Raw genomic sequence first — 22,586 nt, forward strand, 5'->3', positions numbered from 1 at the left:
CAAAAGTTTCTATTTTGAAAAAAGTCAAACCCAGACAAGTAAAAAGAGTCATAAAATGAAATGCCATTTACCCTTTACCTATATCCACCAACTGTTAACATTTTTGCCCCATTTACTCTCTATGTATTTATATATTCATCATCATCAGAATTATTCTTGCCAATCCATTTAAGAGTAAGTTGCAGATATCATGACCCTTTGCCCTTCAATATTTAGGAGGAATCATCTAAGAACAAGGATACATAACCAGAAAATGGTTTTCATCTTGAGAAGCTTTTTTTTTTTTTAACTACATCAGGGCTTAGTTGCAGAGCTCGGGTTAGTTGCTCAGAGGCATGGGGATCCAAGTTCCCTGACCAGGGATCAAACCCACATCCCCTGCATTGGAAGGCGGATTCTCAACCACTGGACCACCAGGGAAGTCCCCATCTCCAGAAGCTTTAATGTTGATCTAACACTGTGTCAGTTTCCCCGGGCTGCCATAACAGAGTACCACAGGCTGGATGACTTACACAACAGAAATTTATTTTCTCACGGTTCTGTAGGCTGGGGGTCCAAGCAAGAGGTCAGCAGGTTTGATTTCTTCTAAGACTTCCCCTTGACATACCGGTGGTGACTTTCTTGCTATGTCCTCACGTGGTCCTTTCTTTTGGTGCCTCTTGGTGGATCCAAATCTCCTCCTCTTATAAGGACACCAGTCACATTGGATTAAGGTCCACCCTAAAGACCTCACTGAACTGAACTACTTTACTTTTGGGGGGATAGTTTGCTTATTTTTAATTGGAGGATAATTGCTTTACAATGTTGTGTTGGTTTCTGCCTACATTAATATGACTTAATTACCTTTTATATAAAATAAATAAATACATAGTTTAAAACAAAACCAAAAACACAGCCAGTGACATACTTTACAGGCTTCCCAGGCAGCACAGTGGTAAAGAATCTACCTGCCATTGCAGGAGACCAGGGTTCGATCCCTGGATTGGGAAGATCCCCTGGAGGAGGAAATGGCAACCCACTCCAGTATTGCCTGGAGAATTCCATGGACAGAGGAGCCTGGCGGGCTACAGTCCATGGGGTCACAAAGAGTCGGACACGACTAAGTGACTGAGCGCCACAACAAACTTTATAGTACCGAGCATTTTTTGAACATTCTTCCTCTTTTTTAAAAAATTTATTTAAAAAAAATTATTTATTTGGCTGTGCTGGGTCTTAGTTGCCACACACAGGATCTTTTGTTGCAGCATGTGGGATCTAGTTCCCTGACCAAGGATGAACCTGGGGCCCCGGCGTTGGAAGCTTGGAGTCTTAGCCACTGGACTAGTAGGGAGGTGCTTGCTGTTCAGATAAATACAAACTCTGAGCAAGTCCCTATGATCAGAAGTTGTTACGCTAAATCCTTGCTATGTGTCGTCCCACCTCATCTTCTCAGTCACCCTACCAGCCACCTGCTGTCTTTGTCCCCATTTTCCTGGATGAGGAAACTGAGGATTGGTGATTTTAGCTAAAGACACCAGCTTGTGAGTGACAAGATCGAGGAGCTGAACGCAGGTCTGGCTGTCCCCATTATTGCCCTCCGTGATCGTAGTCAACTCCAGGGGTGACGCCTGCGGAGCAGCTGACTGCAGTAAGAACGGAAAGTGGCTCCCGTTAGCGATTATAATATCCTTCATGGCTGCACACAGGCACCCTGGTGTTGAAACAGGGAACTCTGTGTCCCATGAGGGCAGCGCCCATGCCTGGCTTGTTTCCCATCACCCAGGAAGGTGCCTGGTCAGCGTTGACTGGGGACCAAGATAAAGCAAAATGACAGCTTTTAGACGGCCGGGGTCATCAGAGTGTGATCCTTGCAGACTTGTGCACCTCAGATGTTTCAGGTCCTGCATAGAATACTAAGCATCTAGTTTTTGATACTACCACTCGACATTTCCCCATATATAAACTGGCTTTCTTAAATTGAAGTCTAGTTGATTTACAGTGTCATGTTAGTTTCAGGTGTACAGCGCAGTGCTTCAGTTATATATACATACGTGAATTTATGTTTTATTCAGATTCTTTTCCCCTATAGATTATTGCAAACTATTGAGTATAATTCCTTGCGTTATAGAGTAGGCCCTTGTTGGTTATCTCTTTATATATAGTAGTGTGTGTATATACTTATCCCAACCTCCTAATTTATTCCTTCCCCCTTCCCCTTTGGTAACCATAGTTTGTTTTCCATATCTGTGAGTCTGTTTCTATAAACTGATTTTTAAACATTAACTTTAAAAAAATATTAGTAAGCCTTAAACTTTCTGTGTTGCTCAGACACTGTTGGGAGGCCAATAAATTTATATAATGTTTCTGGAGGAAAACTTGTCGGTATATATCTAGTTCTTTCAAAACAAATATTTTGACCCAGTAATTTTTCTTTTGATCAAAGATGTAGTCAAAGACTTATATTCTAAAATAATCCTCACTGCCATACACACACACACTCACACAGATATCCTGTGTCTACCAGTAGGAGAATGATTGAGTAAGGTATTGTAGAGCTTAGATTATATGTGGTGTGATATTATCCAGCCACTAGAAATGAAGCTGTTAAAAAAAATTAAGTGATGTGGGAAGCATATAAGCACACTCAGTCCTGCCTGGCTCTTTGCAACCCCATGGACCACACAGCCCATGGAATTCTCCAGGCCAGAATACTGGAGTGGGTAGCCGTTCCCTCCTCCAGGGGATCTTCCCACCTCAGGTCTCCTGCATTGCAGGCGGATTCTTTACCAGCTGAGCCACAAGGGAAGCCCAGCAATGAAGTTGTTGAAAAGAAATTTAGTGACATGGGAAACAGAATGTGAACCTCCAAAAGCTGTATACAAATTAAATCTGTTATGTTTTGGCTTATGTTCTTTAATATTTATTTATTTGGCTGCAGCATGTGGGGTCTAGTTCCCTGACCAGGAATTGAACCTTCTGCCTCCACAGCATGGAGTCTCAACCACTAGACCACTAGGGAAGTCCCAAGCGATTTTTGTTTCCTTCTTTTTTGTTCATCTGCATTTTCTACAATGTTTTACTTTATTTTCTTACTGTACTGGGTCTTCGTTGCTTTATTTGGCTCCCTCTCTAGTTGTGGTACAGGCTTCTCACTGCAGTGGCTTCTCTTCTCGAAGAGCATGGGTGTAGTTGCAGCACGCAGGCTCAGTAGTTGGGACACAAAGGCTTAGTTGCCCTCGGCACGTGGAATCTTCCCAGGCCAGGGATCCAGCCTGTGTCCCCTGCCTTGGCAAACGGATTCTTAACCACTGGATCATCAGGAGAGTCCCTTCTACAAACTCTATGATGAATTTGTGTTGCTTTTGTAATACAGACCCTAGTAGGTTACTTTTAAGTATCATCTTTAAAGTTTTGAAAATAAGAGGAACCTGTGTCTGGCATCCTTGGTACATGAGGTTCCCCTCTTAGGTCTGTGCTTGTTTCTCCCCAGACCCCTGAGAGCACCTTGGGGAGCAGAACCTCCTTCCCTGGAGATCTCCAGGCCCACAGAGAGTGAACAAGACACTTGGGGACCATTTCAGAGAAGGGCATCAGCCCCTGAGAGGTCCCGGAAGCCCCAACCCAGGAAGTGCCCCAGGCTGCTACCTGGCTGGCTTGAGAGCGCAGCTCTTCACCCCATGACTCATCCAGAAAAGGGTCTCCTCTTCACTCCTTTGTTTCTGCCTCGTTAATTTCCGTGCTGGATTAAAACGTTTCATCTCCTGCCTAGCCTGTAAATAGAAAAAGGCTGTTTGGTTTGGTTTTAATAAAATTAATGTACGTGATAAAGATCAGCGTGGCCCGCAAAGCCTAAAATATTTCCTACCTGGGCCTTTGTAGAAAAAGTGTGCTGACCCCTGACTTAGAGCAAGGCTGTGCGCTGGATAGACCAGTCAGGTCCCCGCCCACTGTTTACTAGCCCAGAATTGATCTTGGCCAGGTTCCTGGCTCCTTAAACTCCAGTTCTGTTTCTTCATCCATGAAGCAGGGGCAGCGACAGTACACAGGTTTGTTTGCCACAGGGCTTTTTTTTTTTTCTTCTGCTTCTTCTATCTGAAGTTGCAAGAACCTGAGTCGTAGGATGGCACCTGTGACTCAGGAGTGGGCCTGTCGACCGTCGTCCTTGTCCGGGGCAGTGTTCCTGGCATGGAGTCTCCCGCTCATGACCTGGCTTCACCATCTAGCCCAAGAGATGGAGCGCATACCAAAGACACTAAAAAGCCCACATACTGCAGCTTAAAATAGTGTGAAGCTGGCAGCCACCCAGCACACTTGACCTCAGTGGAAACGAAAAAACTACAAGTCTGACTTCAAGTGAGGAGGCTTGGAATTCAGAACCTTGAGCCCCGTCATTGTCACGTGACCGTTTTAAATGGTAGCTTCTAACCGCCTCTCCCTCTTTGAACTGCCCGCGCCTAGAAGACGTGGCCCACCACGGGGGGCTAGTGTTGACGCGCAGACGCACCCTGTTGTGTCAGTAGCCTAGGCTTGCTCCCGACCCGGGGGTCAGGGGTCCTGAGCAGCGGGAAGTTCTTGGGAGGCTGGAAGGCTGATCTGAGGGTCTCAGATCAAAAGGATGATCTGAGTGCTTCCACGATCTGAGGCACTCGTGGAAAGGGTGGATCCTCTGGTCCAGCAGGGAGCAGTTGTCGGAGCGGCCCCCCGTGGCCCTCCGCTGCCAAACCATCTCTCGGGGATCACAAAGGTAATGCCCAGCAGTGACTAGTGAGGGGTCTGACACCCCCCCGGGGGGAGGGCTGACCCTGTTTGCCAGCTCCACCCAAGCCTTCTTCAGCCGTCCCAGCAGTGGTGTGTTTTCATTGTCCCTGGAGACATACTGGAGAGTATGTCTAGCCTGTGGATGCCCCAAATGTCCAAAAATTCACTCCCTGCCCCCCCTCCCTCAGGAGGAATTGTGGGCTGTTTATAGCTTCTGCTTGGTGTTGAGAATGTTTCTTTTTCAAGGTTTATGTATGTATTTTATTTTGATGTTGGCCGTGCTGGGTCTTCGCTGCTGCGAGCACGCCTTCTCCAGTTGCAGCCGGTGGGGGCCACCCTCCGTTGCAGTGTGTGGGCTTCCCTTGCTGCAGAGTACAGGCTGTAGGTGCTCGGGCTTCAGTAGGTGCCGCTCCTGGGCTCTTCAGCACAGGCTCAGCAGTTGTGGCTCAAGGACTTAGTTGTTCCAAGGCACGTGGGGATCTTCCCAGACCAGAGGTCAACCTGGTGTCCCTTGCATCACAAGGCCGACTCCTAACTACTGGACCCCCAGGGAAGCCTTGAGAGTGATTTTTAAGGTTAACAGAACGACATGAAGTGTGCTGGTTTGTCTTCCCAGGTTCCTCAGCAGAAGCCTGTGCTCACCCCAGCCCAGCGCAGCAACTCACCACCGTTGGCCGGGACCGAAGAATGCGGAGGGTGACTGCCTCCGGGGGCTGTCGCTTTGCACAGAGGTAGGCCTTCAGCCTCTCCCACTCAGGTGTCGCCCTTACACACGGACCAAGAAGGAAGTATAGATTTTTCTTTTTAGGTGAAATGATAGAATCTTGGTTGTGTGGGTTTTTTTTTTTTTTTTTTCTTTTTTGAGTCTCATAGAAAGACGTATGCGGATGAAATGATGTGATATCTGGGATTTGCTGCACAAAGGAGGAAGTGGCAGGTTGAGATTCAGCAAGGTTGGCCATGGATTAATTGTGAAGCCAGGTGATGAGTGCTTGGGGGTGGGTTACACACTTCTGTCTCCTTCTGCCTATGTTTGCATTTTCTGTACGTTCCAAAGAGCGGGCCAAGAGTCTGACCCACTTGGGTTTTGGCCCCAGTCCTGGAGCTCCCGTCTGCAAGACCTGGGACTAGAGGTGTCCTGTTTAGTCATCTATAAAACGGGGAAAGCCCCGCCTCTGAGGTGGCCGGGGAAGCTTTCAGGGGAAGAATGCGTGGAAAACACTAAGTTTGGCCCCTCGTCAGCACCAGTCACTCCTGTCTGGCGTGGAGTCTGGGCCACTTCACCGTGGGCAGATCTTTTGGGGTGGGGTGGGGCTTGCAGGAGGGCGCTTGGGGGGTCCACCTCCCTCTGGTGGTTGCACAACCTCTGCCTTTGATTAAAGCACCGTTGGCTTCTCCTGCATCTTTGATTGGGCCCTTTTTCTCGGTAACAGTTTGGAGCTAGAGTCAAAAGCCAGGTTCCTGGGTACAATTTCTGCTAAAATATTGGGTGGCGGCAGCATTTACTTATTTATTTTTAAACGTTTTCTTTCTTTCAAGATAATTATAGACTCAGAGTAAGTTGCCAAAAACTGTGCTGGGAGGTTCCCTTCCCCACGGTCCCCAGTGGTACCGCATCTCTGGTGTATCCGTAGTACAGCGTCACGACCAGCAGAGAGACCGGTACACCAGGGAGCTCATTCAGACTTCACCAGTTTTACTCGCACTCGTGTGTGTGTGTGTGTGCGTGCACGTGTGTGTGTTCAGTTCCAGGCAGTTTTCGCTGGTGGCTCAGACGGCAAAGGCATCTGCCTGCAATGCAGGAGACTTGGGTTTGATCCATGGGTCGGAAAGATCCCCTGGAGAGGGGAATGGCAACCCACTCCATATTCTTGCCTGGAGAATCCCATGGACAGAGGAGCCTGGAGGGCTGTATTCCGTGGGGTTGCAAAGAGTCGGACACAACTGAGCAACTAATACGTACAAATGCATACAGGTCCATGTCACCATCACCACAGTCAAATACAGAGCTGCCGGCACACCAAGGAGTTCCCTCCAAGGAAGCATCTGCTTTTCAAACTGAAATAGCTTTTTTCCCCTTCTGGTTTAAAAAAGAGAAGAATTAGTTAGCAGGCAGTGAAGATGGCGGAGAATGGCGGTCTCGCCGGCGAGAGCAGTGGGAGCGGCACGGGGCAGGGGTGTCCACAGAGCGGGTAATCGCTGGCTTCAACCGTCTTGGGCAGGATCAGCGGGGCCTGGCGTCCAAGGCCGCTGAGCTGGCGATGGAGTTGGATGAGCACAGTGCAGTGACTGATACTCTGAAGGAGGTAGCGATGGAGTTGGATGAGCACAGCGCAGTGACTGATACTCTGAAGGAGCTGGCGATGGAGTTGGATGAGCACAGCGCAGTGACTGACACTCTGAAGGAGGCAGATGAAACCCGCAAGTCCTGCCTCATGCTTGGAGGGGTGCTGGGGGAGCGGACCATCCAAGAGGCGCCGCCTGCCTTGGGGAACTACAAGGAGCAGATACAGAAGATCACAGAGACGCTGACACAACAGCTTCAGGCAAAGGGAAAAGAACTAAATGAATTCTGGGAAAAGCACAACCTTTGTCTCCTGGGGGAAGGCAAGAAGCCAGCAGCCAAGGAAAACTCAGAAGGCGCTGGGGCTAAGGCCAGCTCAGCCGGCGTGTTGGTCTCCTAGGAACCAAAGTCTTTGCATTGTTTTCTACCCTGATTCCCACTTCGAATTTCTCTTTATTGTTATTATTATTTTCTCTGCCATTGTAATATTTTTTTGTTAATTAAATGTTTTGGTCAGGGAAAAAAAAGAGAGAATTATGCACAGAAGAGCGTCAGGATGGAAGTTTGCCACAATATCATCAGCAGTTTATTTTACTTTATTGTTACTGTCGTTTAGTTGCTAAGTCATGTCCGACTCTTTCGTGACCCCATGGACTCTAACCCTCCCAGGCTCGTCTGTTCATGGGATTTCCCAGGCAAGAATACTGGAGTGGGTTGCCATTTCCTCCTCCAGGGGATCTTCCTGACCCAGAGATGAAACTCGTATCTCCTGCATTGGCAGGCAGATTCTTTACCACTGAGTCACCAGAAACTGAAGTGAAGTTGCCCAGTCGTGTCTGACTCTTTGTGACCCAGTGGACTGTAGCCTCCCAGGCTCCTCTGTCCAGGGGATTTTCCAGGCAAGAGTACTGGAGTGGGTTGCCATTTCCTTCTCCAGGGGATCTTCCTGACCCAGGGATCGAACTCAGGTCTTCTGCATTGCAGGCAGACGCTTTACCGTCTGAGCCTCCAGGGAAGCCCTCTATTTTGCTCCTATACCTTGTACTTTAAAAAGTATATCGTCTGAGTTTTGTTTTTATAATTGTAAAAAAAAAAACAAAAAACAAAAGCAACAACCACACAGCTCTTATGAAATCTGTCACCCAGTTACACCACCGCTGGTGCTTCAGCGAACATCTTCAGACCCCTTCCTAGCTTGGTTTGCCCGCCCTTCTCTGCGACTTTCTCATTCTCAAATAACATTATCTGGAGGAGCTGCTGCTCTGACTTCCTCCTCTAGTATCTTGGAGTTTAAAGATTCTTCTGTAAGTGGGGTTTCTCACAGGAAGTGAGATAAGTGGCCTTTGGGTCACCTGGCCTCTCTGAAGCTCTTGAGAAGAGGGAGCTTGCTTGCTCAGAGAAGAGCGCAGTCCCCTTCTGGTTTTGCCTTTCTCCTTGGTTTTCAGCCCTGGCCTCTCTACCCTGCCCGCTGCTGCCCCCTAGTGTAGAGTGGTCTCCAGGTCAGGGAGCTGGTGTCTCTCAACAGGACTGCAGTTTTAGATTCCCTAACAGGCAGCTCCCCAAATGCAGGAAGCACCCTTGTGTCTTCCCTATCAACAGTTCTCATCATCACACCCAGCGCTTGAATTCTAATCATCTCCCTGCACTTGCTGTCCCTGGGCCAGGCATTTCGCTGATATTTCCTTAGTGAATCTTCTGAGCAACCCTTCCGGAAGGTGTTATCTCCTTCTCCAATCGTCAGGCGAAGAGGGTGAGGCTCAGAGCAGTTAAGTAGCTTCTCTGGGTCACCAGCAAGTACGTGACAGATCTGGGGCTCGAGACCCAAGTATGCACTTAACCCCTCAGCCTCTCCTGCCTCCAGCCGGCAGGGGCTGCCATTAACCCAGGATCCCTTGTGTTTCCTTATAGGTGAGCCCGGGCCAGCATGGGGGACTCCAGGGACCTTTGTCCTCATCTTGACTCGATAGGGGAGGTGACCAAAGAGGACTTGCTGCTCAAATCCAAGGTAAAGGGTCAGACTTTCCGGGACCGAGGCCCACACCCAGGTCATCCCCCGCCTCCACCACATTCCTGGGATACAGACATTTCTGAAGCCGCGGAAGCACTGGCTCCCAGCAGTCTCAGCTTGGCCTTTTATGTAAATGGAAAAGCTGGCGTCTGTTCAGGAGGCCTTCCGGGGCTGCGTCCTAACAGCCATTAATTACCACGTAGACCATCCATTTGGGAGCGCTGATGCCCATTAGTGGCTGGAGCAGGTGCAAGGCGGAGAGTCAGGCTCCGAGAGTCCACGGGCTTTTTGCACACTTGACCTGAGGAGGGCTCAGGGAGGTTCAAAGAGAAGAGGTGGGCCTCTGTTTTTTTTTTTTTTTTTTGTCTATACTGTGGCTTGCAGGGTCTTCGTTCCCTGACCAGGGATCCAACCCGTGCCCCCTGCAGTGGAAGCTTGGAGTCCTGACCGTGGGACCCCCAGGGGACTCCCAAAGGTGGGCCACACTGAGTAGGGAGGATGTGCTATTTGTCTGTTTGTTAGATTAAAAACAATTTAAGTAGGTAACGCTTTCACATGGTTCAAACTGAAATGATGTAAGAAGAAAAATGTCAGGGAGTCCCCCTCCCACCCGTCCTGTGCTCACCCTCTCCATCCCACCCTCCAGACAGCCACGAACGTTGGTTTCTTTTGTATCTTTTCAGAGTTTGCTTATGGGAATACTTATTTTTCATTTCCCCTCTATTACATAGAAAGCAGTGTACTGTAGCTGTTTTGGTAACGTGCTCTGTTCGCCTGGCAGAGTATCTTGGAGCTCTGTGGTCTCAGCACATGGGTCTCGTGGTCTGTCTTAAAGCTGCATCATAGTTCACTGTGTAGACTCCGCAGCCGATCCTCTGTGGGTGGACATCTGGGCGCTTTGCAGCATTCTGTCTGTACAGTGTCCTCGTGTTCAGGGGCAGGGCCATGTGGAGGGGCCATTCCCAGGGGTGGGGTTGGGTCAGACTCCTAGACAGATTCCTGTGTCTTCTTTCCAGGCACCTAATGCTGGTTATTCAGCCTCCCTGCACCAGCAGGTGCTGGGTGGCTTCTGGCCTGAGCTGGCTCAGTCTCAGGTGTGATTCTTCAAAGTTCCTGTGGCTTCTTTTGAAGTCGTCTTGTTTGCTGCTACTGAACCAGGTTCATCTGCTGATTCATAGCAAGCCAAACGCTGAGACACCGAAGTTTGCAGCAAAGAAAGGGTTGATTCACAAGTGAGGAAACAGGAGAACAAGCCTCAGATCAGCCTCCCAGAAGGCGAGGGTCTTGGAATATTTATGGGATGAAGAAGCAGGATGGTCTTAGGCATGGGGAGAGATGAGGTCATCAGTGTTCTGCACAAGTGTGTCTGAGTTATGTGTTTCTTCCTAGGATGCATGTTCAAAAATGGAGGTGCCTAGCATGATCTGAGGCTGAAGTCTTGGGCCCTTTGACATCAAAATGTCATTTATCAGACACTTACACACACCCAGTTTTAGGGTCAGTGGTCCCAAACAGTCTTAGCCGGCTCGAACTGGACAAGACTCCAAGTTTCTGAAAAAACAGCTTAGACCCCTATTACTATAGCAATGTATACATCAGAGCTGTTATCTGTAGGGGTGATTAAGGAGTCTTGTGATGTATAGACTAGAGGTTTTTTACCCAGCTGTTCCCTTAGTTGCTGTTGTGTAAGACAAGTTCCATTTCTGTTCATCACCAGTTTCTGCTAACCCTGTAGAGGATGGTTTCAGTGTGGTCAGGAGGAAGAGCAGAGCAAGGCTGTGGTGCATTTGCCCCATCTAACACTGGTCTCTTCCTGCGTCTGCACAAAGGAATAAGTGAAACAAACTGAGAGTTTCTTGGGAAATCTGAGAACAGGGAGGAGACGAACAAGGTGGGAAGAGGGAGGCAGAACCTGGGAAGATCGGGCTGGGACATGGCAGCCTTTTGGAAATCTACAAAATGAAACCAACGTGGTTTTAAAATACCCAGAAGGTGCAAGGATTGAGCCGGGTAGCTCACAATGGAGGCAATGCAAGTGGCTGAGAAACTCTTGAAAAAAGGTGCTTGATTTCCCTGGTGGTCAAGGATTTGGCCAGGAAACCAACATGGCACCATTTCAGATGCGCACGGCACAAACTGCTGTCACTCAGGGATAGGGAGGAGGGGCGTGGACCCAACGTTTGCAGTCAAGTTACCGTGACTGCAGGGGTTCAGTTCCCGTGCTCGGAATGTGTCTAGGAGCAGTGTGTGTACCAGTTACAAGACACAAATACAGCAGTGTTTACTGAGCATTCTTTGTAAAAGGAAAACACTGGTGGTCAAACGCATATCTACCAGGAAGGGAATGAGTGAAACAGTTGTGGCGTCTGTACCCGCAGTGTGGGCCCCCGTGTACTTATCGCAAAGAATGAGATGGGGATCTCTGTGTACAGACACACAAGGGTGACCCTAAGTAGGTGACAGAAGCCTGTTACTGAGAAGTGTGTACAGTGTGATCTCATTTTTACTAGCCAAAGGTATGGAGGGAAATACTTCAAGTTATTACAGCATGTATATATTATATATAATACACTACATATTATGTACAGCATATATGTAATATATGATACATTATGTACAGCATACATATATACAATATATGACACATATACAGCATATATGTTTTATATATAATATACTACCATTATATACAGCATATATGTATTATATATAATATATGACACATTATATACAGCATATATGTATTATATGCAATATAGGACACATTACATACAGCATATATGTATTATATATAATATATGACACACATATAGCATGTATTATATATAATATACTACATATTATATACAGTGTATATGTGTTGTATGTAATATGCTACATATTATATACAGCATACGCGTCATTTAAGTTGTTGAAATAAGCACATAATACTTTTATCATTCATATGACTGAAATGAAAAAACAAATTTGGGAAGATGGGAGTGAACTGTGAAATCAGAAAGTCACAAAAGAGATGACAAATTTGGAAAGGTCAGGAGTAGCAACTTTGAGTCTATCGAGCAGACTGGTCTCCTGCCCCGTTAGCATCCTTGGCAAGAGAACCTAAGACACAGACTGCAAACCTCAGCCCCACTGATGGGATGAGCTGCGCCTTCTCAACCTTGCTGAGAGAGCCATGTTCAGGATTTTTACAAACACAGCCAGAATCTGGGCTTAGTGGAAAGAAGTTCCCATGGAGGCCTAAGGGTCGATGTGGCCACCCTTGGGAGGAGACTAGACCTTTCCCGTAAGTCTGATGACCCTGACTCCTCAGCTGATAGTGCTTCTGACAGTAGGGTCATGACCTCTCCAAACCTCCATTTCTCATCTGTAAGAAGGGGGTCTTGGGACCTATTGCAGAGACTGTGATAAGGATTACATGAGCAAGGTCCAAAGAACTTAGCTGGATACCTGGCTCATTATGATCCCTCACCAGGGATCAGCTCTGTAACTGCTGCAGAGACCAGTGCTTAGAATTCATCTCACAACTGGCAGAGACACACTGGGTATTGTGAAAGCTCAGCTGGAAACTGCTGTTCTAGAGAGGCACAGAGAAAATTACTTAGGACAGTTTAAATTATAATGAAAAGACCTTGAAATATAGTGAGTTAAATGAGATAGGAGTTTGCTTTTCTCATTGAGCAGTCCAGATGTAGGTAGCTCTGATAGAGTGGATCTGTCATTCTCAACACATGCCTTTCACCTCCAGGTCCAAAGTGGTTACTTGAGTTCCTGCCATCACATCTGCATTCCAGCCAATGGAAACAGGAGAGAGACCAAGGGTTGTGCAAAACTCAGAAGTGGCACATGTCACTTTTACTGTTACGCTATCGACTAGAACCGAGTCCCATGATCACAGTGGGGGCTAGGACACATAGTCTTTAGCTCACTGACCATGTGCTCAGCCAAAATACGTAGATTCTTTTATTAAAGCAGGGAAGAGAGATATCAGTGGACCAGAAGCAGGCTCTGTCATCCTGATCAACAGATACCTGGGTGTTTCTGTGGTCAACAAATATACTGATCTGATTTGTACCATACTCTGTGAAGTCGCAGGGGTAGGCAAAACAGACCATCCCTCCTTCATGGAGCCCATAGTCTAGCCGGGCAGAAAGGCTTAAATAAATGAGTGTCATAAAGGAACTGGCAGTCCGGAGTTGATGATAAGAACGTGCAAGAGAGAAAGAGGCTGATATTCCCTGGTTTACGCAGAGAACCAATAAAGCTCTTGACACAGGGCTTGTATTGCTCATGAAGGCACAGGGCACCCTCTCAAGAGGCTGAAGGCACAGGGCGCCTTCTCTAGGGAGTCTTGGAAACCCGGGCAGGAGAGTAAGCGCGACGGGTTTCTGCGCTCCATCAAATTAGCCGGAGAGAGAGAGAGAGAGAAAGAAAGAAAGAAAGACACGGGGACCCAAGCTCTGATGGAGCAGAGTGCTTTAATGGTCTTTCTGTGAGTATATATAGGCTATGGTACAAGAAATTTCTTTCAACAATGATAAAGATCAGAAAACCAAAAGTACAACAACCGTTACCAAGGGAACAAGGGATAATAATGGTCACAAGGTCAGGAGACAATCCATATCCAAGAAAGAGGATCGAGACTGGGCAGTTTTGTCTTAAGGAGAATGTTTACTGAAGGAGATTCAAGCCTGTCTCATCGTATGACCTCAGTCCTGAGAGCTGCGTGCAGTTCTACTCGCTTCTGGCAGAAGCTGATAAGCAACAGAGGATTTATGAGAAACAGCACGTAGGAATCCTCCTGTTAAACATTCCCTGATAAGCTTTAAGTGATTGTATTGAAAATGTTTTTTCAGGCACATGAAAAAACAAAATTCGAACAGTAAAGCTTAAAGTGGCCCCGTGGGCTGGAATCTCTGTGAGGCAAAGCCTCTGGGCTGAGTCTGATGGCTCATGTCCTGTGGCCACTCACACCCTCCTCTTGGTCTCTTTCCCCGCCTCACACAGAGCACCTGTCAGTCATGCGGGGTTTCTGGACCCAACCTGTGGGCCTGTCTCCAGGTAAGTTTCCTGCAGCTGTTGGGGCCCTGGAGCTGGGTCCAGACTCTGGGCTGGGAATACCTGTCCTCTGTGGGCGTGGCCTGAAACCTTGGGCAGGGACACAGGGCATGGATGTCTCGGGTGTGGTGCCCAAGCCAAGAGGGCCCCAGAGTGTGTGAGCCCCTGGGCTGCCTGCCCTTCCAACCATTAAAGATGAAGAGGGAAAAGCTCTGGACTGAATGAGCCCATTGACATGAAGGGGAAATTTCTATTCAGCACGTGCATATGAGACGATGTAGCATCTTGGCTGTGAACCCTGGCACTTGTTAGTGGCAGTCAGTTCCTGGGCTGGGGCTTCCCAGGTGACTCAGTGGTACAGAATCCACCTGCAGTGCAGGAGACGCTGGAGACAAGAGTTTGATCCCTGGGTTGGGAAGATCCCCTGGAGGAGGAAATGGCTACCCACTCCAGTATTCTTACCTGGAGAATCCCATGGACAGAGGAGCCTGGTCGGCTACAGTCCATGGGGTTGCAAAGAGTCAGACGTGACTGAGTGACTGAGCATTCACCCACCCAGCCACACACACATACACACACACACCCCTGGGCCAGTTTGGGTCTTCGTTTTGCCATCTATAAAGCAGAGGCCACAATACTGACGACTGCCCCCGCCTTGTGGACCACCCCCCTTAGGGTAGAATTTGGCAAGATGGTGCCTGTGATGGCCTTAACATGGTTCGTGGCCCTTAGACAGTGTCCAGTAAAATCTGGTTGTGATTATTATGCTCACGCAAAAGAGTAACAGTAAATGTGTGAACAAGTGACGATTTTCTCTGAGGGGGGCAGAATTACAGATAATTAATTTTTCTTTATAACTTTGTAGTGTTTTCCAACTTTGCCACAAGTATATATCACACTATATAATCTTACTAAAAATTTCTTTGAAAACAAATACAAGGAGAGACAAAAAAAGGCAGCAAATGTGCACAAAGATCACAGTTCAAGTCTCTTAGCAGAAGGCACAGGAGCCTCCGTAGGGCTCTGGCCTCGTCCTTTGGGGCCTGTCGCTCAGAGTAAACTACGCTGCAGGACATGGTCTGGGGCCCCGGGGATGGCAGGAAGTGGGGGTCATGGCCCTGCCTCCTGGGAGCCCACAGACGCCCCCCTAGAGACCGAGACGGAACCCGACGCAGAAAGTGACGCCGCCCCTCTCCAGCTGGTGCATGGCTGACCACTGCTCAGGGTGCACCAGCGCTCTCCTGCAGTGAAGCCGTCTGACAGCCAGGGCTGGGTGGAGACCACATGCTGGGCCGTGGGAGCTGGGCGGATCTGGGGGAGGAGAGTGCAAGGCCAAAGGCAGGTCACCACGGGGCACGGGGTCAGCACAGGGCCCCCGGCTGCCTCTGCCCGTTCAGCGTCCCCGTCAGAAAATGGCCATGAGGCCCAGGCTCCCCCCGCCCCCACCAAAAGTGTGGCCCTGCCAACTGGCCCATCAGGAAGTGGGGTTTTGGTGGAAAAGGGGTGAGTGGAGGGAGGAGCAGGTCAGGGCGCCCAGCAGCCAGGCCTCAGCCCAGGGCCTACCGCCCGTCTCGCTCAGAGGCGGGGCAGCTGTGTGGCGGCCAGCCGTGCCCAGTGCACACCTTGGGTGTGCAAACCGGCAGCCGGGCCTTGGTCCCTGGGGTCCCGGGGTGGCAGCGGGGATACCCCCTCACGGCGTGGCCCTGTCTGTCCTCTCGGCCCCCCGCCCGCTCCCCTTCCATCTCTCCCCAGGTCTCCTGCTCCTACGTTGGCTGCGGAGAATCCTTCGCTGACCACAGCACCCTGCACGCACAGGTGAGCGTGGGCCCTGAGGTCAGACCCCAGCTCCAGCCGCCCCCTGGCTCCACCCGCCTCTCTGGGCCTTGGCGGTTGTGTGTGTAAAATGGGAACAGTCACGGCAAAGAAGGAAGAGAGAAGGCAGCCGCAGCCCTTGGCAAGCCTGGCTGAGGTGGGGGGAGCAGAATCTGAGATTCCTGAAAATCTGAGATTTTCCCGAGCCCGTGTAGCTGAGGCAGGCCCGCGGCACCCGGTAGGCCAGTGTGTTCTCCTTCCTCTGCACCCTGCCCTCTAGGCGAAAAAGCACAACCTGACGGTGAACCTGACCACGTTCCGGGTGTGGTGCTACGCGTGTGAGAAGGAAGTGTTCCTGGAGCCGCGCCTGGCGGCCCACCCGCCTGGCCCCGCGCCCAAGTTCTCAGAGCAGGTGAGGGGGCGCAGGGGCCAGCCGGCGGTGAAACAAGGGCGAGGGCAGGGCAGTGGGTCCCCGATGGTGTCTGTTCCCACTCTGAGTTTCCAGGTGGCTCTGAGGAGCTCAAGTCAGCTAATGCCCGCTGAGCCCCAGCCCTGTCCAGGGTGGTGTGAGGGCTCAGGATGCAGAGGTGACTGGGGGCGGGTAGGCCTTGGGGGTGCCCTGGGCCAAGGCCGGCACGGGAAACACCCGGACACCCTCCCCCCAGGCAGTGCACCAGGCCAGGAGCCATTCAGGCCCTTGGAGGAGGCAGGTGGGAGAGCCCAGCGTGGAGCTGACCCTCAGGGAGGGCTCATTAAATCAGCATCTGAGCCTCCGGAGAGGCCTGACGTGTCTGGGTACAGTGCTGTCTTTCCTCCATGTTGACAATGATGGTCACATAATAGGTGCTCAATAAATGTGTATGGACTATGTTTGTGGACTTAAATGATCAATATATATGAGTTGTTTTGTTTTTGTTTTTGTTTTTTTTTTACAAAAAAGTCTATAAAAAAGTATATACAAGTCCTGTTTTGGATGTGTGTGTGTGTATTAACAGTTTAAATGCAACAGAGATATAATAATCAACAGTGTTTGTCTCAGAAAAGTTGGGCTGCCTGTTGTTTTTTCTTTGTTTCTATTTTTTTCTCAAATTTGTTATAAATAAAACATTATTACTCATTACTGTAAGTAAAGCACAAGCCAGAGAGTTCTTAGGGCAAAGCCACCAGTTCAGTTCAGTCGCTCAGTCGTGTCTGACTCTTGGCGACTGCAGCACGCCAGGCCTCCCGGTCGGTCCATGACCATCTCCCGGAGTTGCTCAAACTCATGCCCTCTCTTCACCACCATGTCCCCTGCTCAGGTGGGCTGACTGAGTGGCTAGGGGTCTGGGCTTCTCCCCCGACACCCCAGCGCAGGGCCCGTGCCCAGCCCCTCTCCCCCCTCACCTACTAGTCTTCCTGACTTCTCACCCTGGTTCTTGGACGCAGGACTCTCCGCCGCCCTCCCACCCTCTGAAAGCCGTCCCCATCGCTGTGGCGGACGAAGGAGAGTCCGAGTCGGAGGACGACGACCTGAAGCCACGAGGTAACAGGCCCGCGAGCTGTGCCGCCTGGACAGGTGGGGCGGCGTAGGGCGGTCTCTGTGACATGAGGGCTTCCCTGGAGTGCAGCCCTGGGGCCCGGCAGCCCTCAGCCACGCCTCAGCCCTGTGCCCCTGGGCAGGCCGGCTTCTTTCAACCCGGGTCGCTGCCCTTGCTGACTCGGCAGGTTTCCCGGGCAGGTCCTCGGGGCTCGGGAGCCACGGCTCCTCTCCGAGTGCTCATGGTCCCCTCCCTCTGTGTGTGCTGGTCCCCAGGCCTCACGGGCATGAAGAACCTCGGCAACTCCTGCTACATGAATGCGGCCTTGCAGGCTCTGTCCAACTGGTAGGTTTCGCCTCATCTGGGATTTGGGGGGCCCTGGGAATAGCAGCTGCCGCCCCCAAGTTGGGGCGTGTGTGTTGCTCATAGAAGCCTGGATGTGGGTACACATCAAAACGCCCCAAACCACACCTGCCCTTTGACCCAGCAATCCCTCCAATGGGAATTTCTCCTAAAGGAGGTACCAGTACCCAGAGAGGTTGAAAAAGCTGTCTGTGCTGTTCCTCACCCTGCCATTTATTGGAAACATGTTAAAGGCCCATAAAAATCACAAATTTAGTACAGACCAGCTTTACGGTGAGTTCAGGGAAAAATGGTGCAGGACAATATTTACTGAAACGGGGAGGAGTTCAGAATATGATAAGTAGGAAAAGGTTGTGATCCTTTTTATGGTGCAGTCCCATTTTGGGGGTGAAAATATTTTTTTCCATCTAAGACACCCTCTACTCCCTGAGGCTGGGCCATCTCCTCTGCCTGGCACTCAGGGTCTCACACCTACTAAGGGTTCTGTGTGTGTGTGTGTGTGTGTGTGTGTGTGAGAGAGAGAGAGAAGGAGGGCAAGGATGGGGGCTCTGCATGCATAGAAAATTCTAGGAGGATATCTTCAGAGTAGCTATCCCCACTCATGGTAGGATTAAGGTCAGTTACTATTGTTTGCTTATCTGTATTTCCTAATTTTTCTACAATAAATGACTATTTCTTATGTAACGAGGTAACAAAAACAAAGAAAAAAGAAGCGAGGGAGAGGCCTTCAGGCTCAGGAAGGTTTCTAAGCAGGGGCCGATGAAAGGAGGGGTGATGCTTCCTCGAATTTTTACACAACAGTCTTTAAAGAAAGACCTTATCTCCAGTGCATTCACATTCTACGGTGGGGGGGTTAGGACTTCAGTGTATGAATTTGCAGGGGGATACAATTCAGCCCCATAACAGGTGGGGTCTGTCAAGTCACCTACAGGTATTTATGGCTCTGGGGGGCCCTGGTATATCCCCACACAGGACAGGTTTTCTCCTCCAGCCAGCTCTTGTAAATGATGCCGTGTACCCTTCTCTTCTTTGCTGACCTGGCTCCCTGCCCCCTCCCCCAGCCCCCCGCTCACCCAGTTCTTCTTGGAGTGTGGAGGCCTGGTCCGCACAGACAAGAAGCCAGCCCTGTGCAAAAGTTATCAGAAGCTGGTCTCTGAGGTCTGGCACAGGAAACGGTGAGTGACCGAGTCCCCGACCTCTGGCAGGGGCATGGGGACAGGCTTTCTGTCGGGCCCCTTGATGGAGCACTTCCGGTGCCCTCAACCTCTCGCCACCACGGGCCACACTTTCCCCTGTGTCATGCTTACGGGGGCCCTTCCAGGTACAGGTCACAGCCAACTCTGGCTCGCAAACTGGGGAAACTGAGGTTCAGGGAGATTCAAGCGTCTAGCCCAAGATAACACATCTTGTGAAAGGCGCAGCAAGAACTTGAACCTGGCGTTGACTGCAGCTGGCAGCACTTCAGAGCGTGTGTGCTGCGGTCTGGAGACACACGGTGACCACTCCTAGGTCTCAGCCACATCTGTGCACATCAAACAAGGTTTCAGAAGTGGTGGCTGACACTGACCAGGGGCTTTAGCTCAGTGTAAAAGGAATTTAAAGACCAGATGCTTGGGGTAGATCCAGGAAAACGTTAACATTGGGAATAAAGTGAGTGCATCGAAATATATTAAATTAAAAGCAGATTATTAAACAGCATGATGCAATACAGCTCCAACTTTAAGCCACATTCAAGTGTTTACCTGCGTGTAATTTTGTGTCTGCATTGTCCAGGAAACGTCTGGAAATCTTCATGGTCATTATCTCTGCAGGATGCTGCTAGTGTTGATGATTCTTTGCTGTGCTTTCCTGAAATTTTGTATTTTTTTTTCCGAAATTTTCTACTGTTGAATAATGAACATGTATGACTTTTGAAATTAGAAAGCAACAGTAAATATTTCAGAATGAGAACCATTTTAAAGGAGGCATGTCACGGGCTGGCAGGACGTGATGCCATCCTAGTCAAGAGCTGACTAGGCCTGGCTGAGCCATGACTTGATGTTTTCCTTTCCTGACCTTAGAGATGTGCAGACCTGCTGGGTCCCTGGCCGGGCCAGCACCGCCCGACATCGCGGTAAACGCCACACAGAGCCTGATCTGGCCATCATGGTTGCCCAGCTGCCCTCGCAGGCTTGAGTAGCTCAGAGCAGACCACCGCCTGTACTAACGGATTTGGTCTTCCTACAGCCCCAGCTACGTGGTTCCCACCAGCCTGTCCCATGGGATCAAGTTGGTCAACCCAATGTTCCGAGGCTATGCCCAGCAGGTAGGCCATCTGAGCTGCCCCGGGGGACACCCAGGGCTATAAACCAAGACCAGTGTGGAAAAAACCAGAGGTCTGCTTTGCCAGACGGGACTCCTAGACCAGACTTGCTGCCCGAGCCCTTCATGGGTGCAAGGACCTCAGAGCCTCCCAGAACCTGCTGGTGTTCTCCCCACTTGACAGGTTGGGAGACTGAGGTTCAGCAGGCAAGTCCTTGTCCAGTGACCACGTATCAGTTACACAGCTGGTACAAGGCAGAGGGGAGAGTTGACCTCAGGCAGCCTTGATTCTAGGCGCATGCATCTCTGACCACTCACATAGGCCTGTGCTTTCTCCTTGCCCGAACCACGGGCAGAATTTCACTCTTAGTAAACTAGACATTTTGATGGTAAGTTTTTGTAAATCTAGAGAACCCCTCTGGAATCAGTGGTATCTTTCTACAGCATAAAATCATGGACCCACGGTGAAGCAGAATGCAGCCACATGCTGCACACTGCCCCAAGCTGACCGTTCAGGTCCTACCCCAGATGGGGGTTTCACTGCTGGGCTTGCAGCCGGGGCTGAACCTGTTTGACATTCTGCTGATGAAATCCACCCAGAGCCGGCCCCCTCCCTCAGCTAGAACTGAGAAATCAAGGCCCCTCTCTCCATGTCGGCGACCTGAGGCTTTGGGTGTGCAGCTGGCTCTGGCCACTGCAGAGTCGCCACCTTGTGTGGGTGGGACTTGGGCCCTAGGGGCTGCTTCTGACATCCAGGTCGGGGACTGTGAGGGACAGGACTGGACTTTGAACCCAGTGGTCCCACACAGGCACCAGGGGCCCCCAGCTGCCCGCGGCCTGCACCATCATCTTCTGACCTTCTGAAGCACCTCCTGTGTGCACCGTGCCTGCCTGAGCCAGTGGGCAAAGCTGTGCCAGAGGCCTTGCTGCCCTGGCTCCCCCTGGGCTTGCGACCTCATCACAGAGTAGTCAGGGTCACGGCAGCACTGCCAGGATCAGAGGCCCAGCCAGCCTGCAGTGGCAGCTGTGTTCTGCCCACTTCCTGTCCTGGCCACTGAGTCGTGCCCAGGCCTGTGGGACGCCTGTCCCTCCTCCCACAAGTCATTGGAAGGCGTGGGCACCAGGGCTGGCAAAGGGCCAGAGGAGCAGAGAGCGCCAGAGATGGGTTAAGATTGTTGGTGGCCTGGCCTGCCGGCTGGCGTTGCTACCCACAAAACTCAGCCGGGTGCTCACATGCATACACCCCCACAGTGTCACCTGTGTCCTACTCAGCTCCGTGCTTACTCTCACTTCCCCTCCTTTTGGGAACAAGGAGACTTTCATGGCTGAACGCTTACATCCGCTGTCTCCCATGCTCAGTCAGAAGCAGGGCTGGAAAGCAGGAGCCTGGAGACGGGCAGACCTGGGTCACCCTGTCCACTCTGCCACTTCAGAGCACGAGACCTGGGAGGGGTCGGCTGGCCACCCAGCCTTTGCGTCCTCCTCAGTAGAAGGGGTGGAGAAGGAAATGGCAACCCTCTCCAGTATTCTTGCGTAGAGGATGCCGTGGATAGAGGAGTCTGGTGGGCTGCTGTCCATAGGGTCGCCCAGAGTTGGACACGACTGAAGCGACTTAGCACGCATGCATGCATTGGTGAAGGAAATGGAAACCTACTCCAGTACTCTTGCCTGGAGAATTCCAGGGACGGAGGAGCCTGGTGGGCTGCCGTCTACGGGGTCACACAGAATCGGACACGACTGAAGCAACTTAGCAGCAGCGGCAGTAGAAGAGGGTCAGGTGGGCCCTTCTGGGGAGGGCTGCCCGTGCTGAGGCCGCCCTGGAATTCCAGGACACCCAGGAATTCTTGCGCTGCCTGATGGACCAGCTGCACGAGGAACTCAAGGAGCCCGTGGTGGCCACAGCGGCGGCGCTGACCGAGGCGCGGGACTCGGACTCGAGCGACACGGATGAGAAGCGGGAGGGTGACCGGAGCCCCTCAGAGGACGAGTTCCTGTCCTGCGACTCCAGCAGCGACCGCGGCGAGGGCGACGGGCAGGGGCGCAGCGGGGGAGGCTCCCAGGCCGAGGCGGAGCTGCTGATGGCGGACGAGGCGGGCCGCGCCATCTCCGAGAAGGAGCGCATGAAGGACCGCAAGTTCTCGTGGGGCCAGCAGCGCACCAACTCGGAGCAGGTGGACGAGGACGCCGACGTGGACACCGCCATGGCCGCCCTGGAGCAGCAGCCCCCGGAGACGCAGCCCCCCTCCCCGCGGTCCACCAGTCCCTGCCGGACGCCAGGTACCAGCCAGCTGCGGGAGCACCGCGGCCCTCTTGGGCCGCAGCCCTACCCTGGGGGGTTTAGACGGGAAAGAATCTGCCTGCAGTGCAGGAGACCTGGGTTTGATCCATGGATCTGGAAGGTCCCCTTGAGAAGGGAATGGCAACCCACCTCAGTATCCTTGCCTGGAGAGTCCCATGGACAGCGGAACCTGGTGGGCTACAGTCCATGGGGGTCGCAAAGAGTCGG

At 51.1% G+C, this 22,586-nt stretch overlaps 1 protein-coding gene and 1 pseudogene across 3 annotated transcripts in view; both read left to right on the forward strand.

Annotated features, from left to right (window-relative positions):
* USP20 (ubiquitin specific peptidase 20) overlaps positions 1-22,586 on the forward strand; it is a 44,378-nt gene that overhangs the window by 4,500 nt on the left and 17,292 nt on the right. For 2 of the 3 annotated variants that reach the window (XM_019971006.2, XM_019971007.2), the window contains exons 2-11: positions 5,354-5,468; positions 8,930-9,026; positions 14,037-14,090; positions 15,840-15,902; positions 16,180-16,311; positions 17,325-17,421; positions 17,692-17,761; positions 18,841-18,954; positions 20,006-20,084; positions 21,910-22,357. In XM_019971006.2, the coding sequence (XP_019826565.1) occupies positions 8,946-9,026; positions 14,037-14,090; positions 15,840-15,902; positions 16,180-16,311; positions 17,325-17,421; positions 17,692-17,761; positions 18,841-18,954; positions 20,006-20,084; positions 21,910-22,357 (1,138 nt within the window). In that variant the 5' untranslated portion in view covers positions 5,354-5,468; positions 8,930-8,945. Of the gene's footprint in view, positions 1-4,450; positions 4,724-5,353; positions 5,469-8,929; positions 9,027-14,036; positions 14,091-15,839; positions 15,903-16,179; positions 16,312-17,324; positions 17,422-17,691; positions 17,762-18,840; positions 18,955-20,005; positions 20,085-21,909; positions 22,358-22,586 lie in introns of those variants that run through there. The other variant, XM_070799417.1, reaches the window with a different exon arrangement.
* Positions 5,479-8,923, forward strand: LOC139185866 (prefoldin subunit 2-like; annotated as a pseudogene).

Source organism: Bos indicus, chromosome 11 (assembly GCF_029378745.1).
Source record: "Bos indicus isolate NIAB-ARS_2022 breed Sahiwal x Tharparkar chromosome 11, NIAB-ARS_B.indTharparkar_mat_pri_1.0, whole genome shotgun sequence".
NCBI classification, from domain to species: domain Eukaryota; kingdom Metazoa; phylum Chordata; class Mammalia; order Artiodactyla; family Bovidae; genus Bos; species Bos indicus.